Source organism: Dermacentor variabilis, chromosome 2 (genome assembly GCF_050947875.1).
Source record: "Dermacentor variabilis isolate Ectoservices chromosome 2, ASM5094787v1, whole genome shotgun sequence".
Lineage (NCBI taxonomy): Eukaryota > Metazoa > Arthropoda > Arachnida > Ixodida > Ixodidae > Dermacentor > Dermacentor variabilis.
Window position 1 is genome coordinate 118,551,783 of NC_134569.1, and position 10,252 is coordinate 118,562,034.

At 43.0% G+C, this 10,252-nt stretch overlaps 1 protein-coding gene across 1 annotated transcript in view; it reads left to right on the plus strand.

The window, feature by feature from the left end:
• LOC142572606 (netrin-1-like) overlaps window positions 1-9,644 on the plus strand; it is a 196,074-nt gene extending 186,430 nt beyond the window's left edge. The window contains exons 7-8 of the mRNA XM_075681828.1: window positions 4,411-4,530; window positions 8,036-9,644. Coding sequence (XP_075537943.1) covers window positions 4,411-4,530; window positions 8,036-8,151 — 236 coding nt within the window. The 3' untranslated portion in view covers window positions 8,152-9,644. The remainder of the gene's footprint in view (window positions 1-4,410; window positions 4,531-8,035) is intronic.
• Window positions 9,645-10,252: the final 608 nt, after the last annotated feature.

A 10,252-nucleotide genomic window follows, 5' to 3' on the forward strand; every position in this document is an offset into this window, starting at 1 on the left:
ACAATCCACTTACCGTCGTGGCCCGCTAGATCGACATTACGGTCGACAAATTGGTCGTTGCACTATTGCGTTTTTTTACACTGTTCGACCCTCCAATGGGAGCTGAGGAGCGCTGCCATCCCACGTATTAGATATCGCCATGAAGGTCATGCGTCATAACATGGTCGATAAAATGACAACATTCAAAGCAACCGCCGCGACTGATAACATCGCGCGGAAACAGTTGGACCACTATATATATTTTTTCCATTCTACACGGCTCTTGCCCATGGACACATTTTTCATCAGAAACTAGCCATATACAGCTTCGCTGTAAAACAAAACTAGAAAGCTCGCCTTCGTGCACAGCATTCGCCGCCAGCGTTCCCCCCAAAATTATGGGGTTTTACGTGCCAAAACCACTTTCTGATTATGAGGCACGCCGGAGTGGAAGACTCCGGAAATTTCGACCACCTGGGGTTCTTTAATGTGCACCTAAGTCTAAGCACACGGGTGTTTTCACATTTCACCACTGAAATGCGGCCGCCGCGACCGGGATTCGATCGCGCGACCTCGTGCTCGGAAGCCCAACACCATAGCCACTGAGCATCCACGGCGGGTGCCAACGTTCCCAAGGAAAACAACACGTTAACATAAGCGGCAGTTGCCGGGCAGCGTGAGAAGCAGTCCATGAGTTTTATTTGTCTTTAATTTCCCCATACCCTAATGCAGGGTAGGAAACCAGAATCTCTTACCTCGTTCAGTTAACCTCCCTGCCATCCTCATCACCCCCTCTTTTTTTTCTCTTTCTCTCCACACACACACACACACACACACACACACAAACACACGCACACACACACACGTATATATATATATATATATATATATATATATATATATATATATATATATATATATATATATATATATATATATATATAGTGTTGAAGAAACCAAGGGGTACACTTAGGAAAATTGCGTGTTTAATGGTTTAACGTTTAGGCCGTGGCACAGCCTTCGACAGAATAAAACATATTTATTCGTTTTATTTTAACGTCTTATTCTGACGAAGGCCGTGCCACGGCCGAAACGTCAAACCATTAAACATGCAATTTTCGTAGTGCCCCTCCGTTTCTTCAACTGCCTATGCACCGGACCTATATATATATATATGTATATATATATATATATATATATATATATATATATATAAATATATATATATATATATATATATATATATATATATATATATATATATATATATATATATATATATATATATATATATATATATATCAATTAGAGAAAGTACCACAGAAAGTGTACAGGAAAACGGCGCTGGTTGTAGCTCCATTGGCAAGAAGATCGCACGCGTGATGCGAATACGTGGGTTCGTATCCCACCTGCGGACAGTTCTTTCTTCATTTCCATTTGTTTATCATTTCTTTAGTGAAATTAAGAAGGGCCGGTAATTTCTCCTCCATTGTCCTTGGTGTCATTGTTCGTTGGCTCGAAAACAACGACACCAAGGATTTGGATTTCTCTGCGGGACCATGTTTTACCAATGATCTTGGAGATACAATTGTACTCCTGCATTGGAAGAAAAACACAATCATGTAAAAGCTAATTTTGAATACACTTCCCAAACCATGAGCGTGAACAATATCCTGCCCCCTTGCCATTTTTTCATTAAGTCAGAGACGTTCGAACCCGGAACCATGAAGTGACCCCGGTGCGAACAAGTGAATCGCCTATGTTCTGCCGACATCAACCCAACTGTACATATTGAAAGTACAGTATAGTACGCCCTCCCTATTTGTAAGCACAATTGATTTCATACTGCTCTTGTAATTTTTATGCGTATTCTTTGGGAACTTCAGGAACTTTCAGGGGACTCTCTGCCTGTCTAACCGTTCTCCCGGAAACTTGGATCGCTGAATAGTCCATGGTCTAATGGGAACAGCATAGAGTAGCTGTGCCGAAGCGACAGGGCTTGAAACCAACCGCCTGAGTAGACGTTGCTCTTAGATGAACCTCTGTCACGCTAACTTGGGTCACTTGGAATGTGCCAGTAGGTATTTGCCACTTTTTAATGAACTTATTTCACGTCAACTTGGGTGACTTGTTCTGTGCCACTGGGTATGTATCGTTCTTCACTGAACATCTATCGACGCCAACTTGGCTCACCCGCCGTGGTGGCGTAATGGCTTTGGCGTTGCGCTGCTAAGCCTGGGGAGCGCAGGATCGAATCCCAGCCGCGGGGACCGCATTTCGTCGGGGAAGAACTTCAACAGCGCCCGTGTACAGCGCATTAGGTGCCCGTCAGAGAAACCGCAGGCGTTCAAAATTAATCCGGGTTTCCCCGCCACTGCGTGCCTCGTAATCATATCGTGGTTCTGGGACGTAAAAGCCGAGAATTTAGTTGAAACTTAGGTCACTAGGTATGCGCCACTGGGCAGGTGTCACTGGGTATGTGTCACTGGGTATGTGCCGCTCTTCAATGACAAATAGCATAAAAAATGTTATCCGGTGCTGGAAGGAATTGAACCTGCACTATATGTACTGTGACAGTCTTGTCTGATTATATATTCACATATGCGCTACGCAGGGGCTTCGCGGTGGCGCCACTAGATGCTGCGGCGTGTTCAGAAGCGCGAGAGAGGAACCCTGTGTCTAACGCGTGTCTGCAGCGGCAATTCCGTGTATCACTACATTGCTTCAATGCTAATCGCACGCATTTCGACATCATCGTGAAATGAGTTCTGCCGAAATTTTTTGAAACGCAAGGTCTTTTTAGCTTACTTCACACTGGTTTGGAGTATCTGGTATCTTGTAACCACTTCCAGAAAAAAACGGCCCTTTTGCATCTCCAGAGCATCGTAGCGAGTCGCAAGAAGTATCAAAACGCAGCTCTCAACGAGACAAGAAGCGATAATTAGTTGTAAAATAAGTAAAATTAACGGTCCAGGCTTAATTAGCGTCAATATAGTAAAAGTTTAGCCACATTGCACTATACCGCTGTAAAGGGTGCACCGTCGCAGATACAGATATGTTGAGGCAAAGCCGCCGTACAACGCACCATTTCGAAATGAAGCTCGTTCGCTTGGACTAAGCAGGGCTCGTGAGAGGCAATGGTGTCTGGAAAGTGGCTTAGGCGGTGCTCACAAGAAGTGGCAATTAGTTGCAGGATAGGTAAAGTTAACGGTGCGAGCATTATTAGTGTCACTTAATAAAAAAAATACCCACCTTGCAATATCTCCGGGACCGGCCCACTTCGGCTCGGCCCGCTCGGTCAAAAAAGATAGGGTCAAGACTAAGCGTCGACGCTAAAGAAAACAAGGTCGACGTAATTGCTCGTGAAATACGATGCAAAATTAGTACGTAAATCATGAACGTGAGAAAGACAGAAAGAGAGAGAAAGAGGCAGAATAGAGAGATTAAATAAATTTAATCATCGAATCATTTTGAACCATCATTACGTTAGTCATGTCTTCCTTAACGCCGACATTTGGCTTACCTTCTTTTTCTATTTTAACAAATGAGTCGAATTACCGTGCACGTGCCCTTTTATACAAAAACCTTGGCCCATATTTTATAAAGTGCCACTTTACTTCCCATTTTTTTATACCATGACGCGACGAGTGGCCGATCCCAGCGATAACGCGTCAGCGTGCGATTCATGCGCGTGCCAATGATGAAGGTGGAAAATAATGGGGGAAAAATGAAATTTTAGAAAATGCGCCTTCTGTGGTATTTTTGCTTCTTTCAGACTTTATTCAGTACATTTTTGTCGACTCATCTCAGACGATTCGTGCACTATTAACATATTACGATAGTGTGAAGTGGCGGCAATCGTTGACCACTCGATCATTTGACGTCTTCTCCGATCCTTCTGGCCTGTCGACGACACTCGCAATCCCATAAAAGAACGAAAGATGCAGCGAAAAGCAAGGCTGCTGATTTCAAAGTCTCGCAGGGCAGCATCAACTTCTCAACGCACCATCCTACATGTATTCGAAAGAGGACGCCTCAAATTTACAAAAAACACAAATCTACACATTACTGGCCTCACACTATACATGTATAAGCATTATACATATAGTAAAAGGAACCCAGGCTCCCAGACGTTTAAACACCGCGGAACCTATCTACGGAATAAACATGTACACCTAGTGGGAGTGCCCCACCACCTCCACCTCCAGAAGCACAATATTTTCGAAAATGCCGCACAGTAAGTGTCCCGGCAGCTGGGAGGAGTGCACCACTCCCCCATGAAAGCTAGGAAAAATTATGGAGGCCGCTTCTGGTGCAGCACATCAAGAATGTGCTGGGCCAGAATGTCCGAGCCAACCAAGAGGCCCAGAATTGTGTCCTAATGGTTCCTACGGGACTAACAAACGTTATTTCTCTCCATCTCCTTTGCAGGTAACGAAGAGATACATGATGGCCAGCCGGGCCTGACGGCGGACAAGAACAGCATCGTCATCGACTGGAAGGATGAGTGGGGAAGGAGGCTGCGAAAGTTTCAAAGGCGGCAAAGGAAAGGCAGGTGCAAGAATTGAACGTAGCTGGGCTGAACGAGAACCGCGCACCCCGCCAACCGACCAGATATTTTTTTTTTCAAAGGCCCAAGCGGAATGCGAAGACGCGCGCGCGCCATGTCGTCTTGGGGCTTTCATCTGCACTGATCTGTCTTGACGATGCATCGTCCAGACCAAAGACGTGTTCAGCGTGACAGCCTCAGTGCAACGCTGATATCCTTCGGCTATCGGCATATATACGTGAAAATTCGTACTCGTATTCGTTCGGTCAATTTAACACGCTTAGGTGGGCTGCAGGAGTGTTGCTCCAGCAATGCAAATGCGTATACCCAATGTTCACCCCTGAATTTGTACACAACGAATCAATATTAATAGTCATTCTGACTGGGTCTTGTACGTCCGCGTGCCCGCAGCTGAATTATCCTGGACACTGTAAACCTTATCACGAACGTTGTAGCCTTTCTACTCGCTAGAGTTGAGGATTGGGCGAGTTGGTATTTTATTCTAAAACTGGTACAGTGCAACATGAAAAGGAAGAAACAAGCCGAGCCGGCCAGATGAAACAACAGAGCGCCGTGTTCTTTCACGCGCTCTGTTCTTTCATGTGGCCGGCTCGGCTTGTTTCTTCCTTCTTATGTTGCGCTGTACCAGTTTTAGAACTTTCTACTCGATAATTTTTCTATTTGATATTAAAGGCAGTGGTATGTTCTTTCTTTGTTCTTTAACGCCACAAACTGATAAAGGAAAAAGAAGTCACAGGGGCGTGAGTCATGACGGGATGTCATCCATTCAAGAGAAGCAAACATAAATGATGATTCGAATTATCACGTCACAGCATCGATTCTCAATACAACACCTGTGTCAGATGTCGACAAAGTCTCTGATCAAAGTCGTAATATCTCAATGAAGAGACAAAAGGGGACAACCAAAATGACCCAGAGGAGTATTACGCGATGCCAGTAATTGTAATGTATATATAATAATAATGCGGCTCTGTCCCCGGACACGACTTTCGTTTTCTTTTGTTCAAATGCTGCTGGGAGTTCCAAACAGCCAAGTTTCGGAGTTCATGCCTTACCACTTAAGATATGCCACAAAAACATTCTGCAGTACTGCCTTCAGATTTCGATCACGTGACCGACAGTGCGCGCAGACCGATTGTTTTCTAGGAACGAACCCGGCCACAGGAAAATTTCCTCAAGCACGTCTCGAGTTATTGAGATTACGTCAAATGTTCTTGTGCGGCGATCATTATCATATATTATTGCTTTCCGTGTGCCAGCCAAAGGTACGAAATTGTGGAAAGTTGCATAAAAAAGCTGGAAGTGCACCGCGCAAACCGGGAAGAAGCGGAAGTAATTTTTTGTAATTGAATTCAATTGCTGCAACATTTTCTTTTTTTTTTTTTTTTTTGTCCGTGTACAATAAGTAGGCTGTACATGCCTATTACGAAAGAGCCAGCACGTATGCGTAGCGTTCGAGAGAGCGTTTCTCAAAGCCAGCTACTCCACAGCAAGAGTCCTTATGAGGAGAAGCCTGCTTTTGTAACACTCTTTCGTTTTAGATACGACAGCCAGATAGCGGAAGTACTGTAGACTTGAGTGTAACTGAGAACATTACCATGGGACAGAAAGCAGCGTTGTAGACAAATATATCACCATGTTCGAACCTAGGTACTCCTGATTCCGCTCTACTACTGGGATTCAAGCGACTGCAACCTGCTGGTCACGTAGCCAGGACTAAAAGAATTTAATCTCTCACAATGCAGCCTGAAACGTGCACACCATGCACTGAACTATTATGATGGTTGCAGTATCCAGGGGTGAAGTAGTGGCATGACAAACGAGGCAAGTGCGAAAGGGTAGGCACAAGTATGAACGCGAATCTCAGGAACATCTCAAGTAACCTGAAGGTTGTAAAAGGTGTTCCAGGGGCAGCTTGGGATGGGAGTGTGACCAAGGGGCAATGGTGAGCAAATGTTGCGGAAGAACAGACGAAATTTCAAAATATGGTTGGCTATTACTTCAGTCTGTTGCATGACAGCGTGGAAAAGGTGTGGATTTTAATCCGCTACCATAGAAAGAAAAAATAAGGAAGAAAGTACTGGCCTTGATTACAATGCATACGCTAGATGCGCGTTTTGTAGCACACTGATCATTAGGAGTGAACAATTGAAGACTTTTGTAAGCATCAGAGGGTTTAAGGCATTTTAACCAGCACCAGAGTTACGGAGCTTGCACAAGCCATATTATGATTACAGCCAAATGTTGCACTCAGGCTATCATACTGGCCAAAGAGATAATAGGCATGCACTGGTAAAAATGTGATATGTCTCTGGTTTTGTTTTACTAACAATTTCTTTCTCTGGTGTCACTATCTGGATGCGCTTGCAGGCAGTTGTTTCTACCTTGGCCTGTAACAGCAGAATTCACTGGTGGTTGGTCGGACTGTGAAGAAAAACAAAAAAAAGCAACAACAAAAATGAGTACATTGGATGGTGATATGCTTGTATGGCCTTCCTACTTCTTGCAGCTGCTTTCTTTTTCTCGTCATGCAGCCGAACATGCCCACTTTGCACCTGCATTCCACTTGTTGTTTGTGAAGAATGCCACATATATACTCCGGCAGTGCATAACCTGACTAGTCATGTGAGTTGTATGTGCTCTTTCTACGGACCTCCATTCCATTCTTCCCAGTGAAGACAAGTGAAACAATGGAAACGAGTAACATCCTTTGTTGTTCTTACAAACTATTGCTGTGCCAGACATGGCTGTTGTCACCTTGCAATTATTTGTGAAAGTATACATATACTATATATAGGTCGTTTGTCATATGTGTTGGCATATACATGTGTACTTACTGGCTGGCTTCTATGAGCTTTTGTGAGCCTGGAGACATCGAAGGTTCAAGGTTATACAGCGAAAGCATTTGTTTGTGCACTACTCAAAACTACACGCACAGCTACACAAATACCCTTTTGCTCTTACACTCATGGTGTCCAATTTGGGATGGTATAAAATGGGCTAAATTGTGCAGAAAAAGCAAAAAATCCACATATCACTTGTCAGCGAGATCCTCCCACTCCAAAGAAAGAGAAAAATGAGCACCAAGCTTGTTTTCAACACAAAGCTTGTCATCATTGGTCATTTGCTGCACTGTTTTATTTATTTATTTGATCATTAGGAAAGCATACCACGTGAACATATTGCATGTTTTTTATGGCTACAGCCCTGTTCTAATGACTGTGTGATGCATGTGTCTCGTTATGATGTGGAGCATGTGTATGATGTATTAACTCTGTAATCAGTGCTTGTGATATGCTAACACATCTCCCTTAGTGTGTGTGTTAATACATAATCGCCTTGTACTTAGTGTTGTATAGTGTAATGAAGTCCTACTTTTTTTTTAGTTTACTCGTAAATGCACTTAAGTTCTATTTAAATACATGATACCCCATTTGAGCATGGAAAAGCTACTGTTCTAAGCAATACCTTCTCTTTTGTTTTCAGAATGGTCTGAAGAAGGCTATGAGGAGCCCTCACACTTTACACAGTGTCTAATGAGCATTTACCACAATGAAACCGTGTCCTTTGATGTAGCAGACGATGACATTTTGCCATCCTGATAGTAAGCTCTAGCCATGTTCAAACACATCTTGAGATCCCATCAGTGAAAAAGAAGTTGATGTCAAAGTACTCCAGACTGCTTAGTCAAGGTATTTTTCTGTTTGTTCATCTTTACAAGAAAAGAAAAAAATGTTTGTGCTGCTACTCATGAATGCCACGCAATGCAAACTGATGCCTGAGAACTGTCATATCATAAAGTGAAAGAAATGTGTTTATGCATTGAACACGCTCTCATGGATCTTCTTTGATGCTTGCACGAGTATGGCCACTGGTAGTCATTGTATTGAAACTAATAAGTGCAAGCATATCTACTACACATGAACTCTTTGTCTGTTAGCTGATCAGAAACATTGCTAGCATTATTAGGAAAAAAGTACAAGGTAATTAGGCATGTTTTACACAAGGACAATAAAAGGGCATGTGAAAAATAGTCTTCGGTCACAGTGTTAAGTGCTGTACATGTCTGTACAATAATGAAAAGCCTGTGTGTAGTAAAAAAAATTGTTCATGTAATGATTACAGGTATGGCACAACTTATGGAATGAATCAACCTCAGTTTTGCTCTTTGTCTTGAATAGTAAAATTTATCCGAAAGCACACACATCACTGGACCACCGATACCACCAATAGGAGCTTTGACAAGACTCTCGCTGCCGTTTTCCTCCAACAACATACTGCTACCTCATGGAGAAAGTTGTAAAATATCAAAAAATGAAAAAAAAAGCATGCAATGTTGTTCTTTCTTCCTCTTTCTTGCTACAACACAGCTGCTCTGAACTCTACTCATATAAAAGATTTTAAAAAAAGAATGGAGGGAGAGGTAAAAAGGGGCAGAAAAGGAGTATGTAATCGTGCAATTTTTTTTTGTCCGGCAGTAACATCACACGGTACACTACATGCACGCATGGATTTGACAGTCACTCTAAATACATCACAAACTGCAACCCACGCTCAAGTGGCTTGACGAGTGGGAATGGGAATAAATATGCCACCACATTTTACAACCCTGACAGTGCAGTCTCAAAGCTGTCTCGTGCCAAATCATGCACTGCATGTGTGAGCCTGTGCAAATCTCATTGCACTGTCACTTTTGTGATTGCGTTGTCTTTAGTATTAGCCACAACTTTGGTGAGTCAATCTAGATAGTCATACATGAGCCAAGGTTGTCCAACTTGAACTGTGAACCTAACAGTGATGTTGTGAACGCTGCAGATATAATTTGCTGGTGCTTCTCCTATCACCACTACCATGCTACCGGCAGAACCTTGGTCATACTGAAGTCTGTTCATGCAGTAACAACAGCAAAACCTTGGCAAGAGGAAGTTGAATTTGTTGAGCAAAATCTCAACATGTCAAGGGGCATGACAATGTGCTGTCATTGACTGACTTGTGCTGAAGGCTGCAATAACAGATGTCAATCACACCAATTTTTTTTGGTCTACACTCACGCTATCTAAGACATTCAGACTACACACACACACACACACACACACACACAAAGAAATTGTGAGGAATTGAAGCGCAATGTTGGCCAACTGTAATGATTCATAGTAATGTTCCTTACAGCACCACACAAGACAAGGTCAAAAGAAGGTATAAAACCTTGTCTTGCGCTGCGCTATAACGAACCTTACTATGAATCCCAACCAACTGGCCCAACTTGCCGTCATGATCAACTGTAACGCATTATATCGAAGGTGTCAGGCAACCAAAAAAATGGTGGATATCTTCTAATGTTCGAAAGCAGCCAACACAAGTGCTATTAGGGATGCTGCAATGGTGAGCTCCAAATTTGTTTTGACCACATGACACTCCTGAATGGGCATCTTAAGTATGTGAGCAATCTCACGTTTTGTTCACATTAGAATGTGCGTGCACCAGCTGTGAACCAAATCCGCAGCCTCATGTTCAGCAGTAGAAAAAAAGCACTGTCGCTCAACCACAGTGGTGAGTACCAAGCAGAGATCAGTTTGCTAGTAACTTCCTTTTGACAATGGATAGGCGGCAATGTAGCCACTAATACTGATTGGCGTTTTCTTGTTTTTACCATAAGCATTTCCTCTCAAACAGGAAAAAAAATAGAAAGGGGTAAGAAAATTG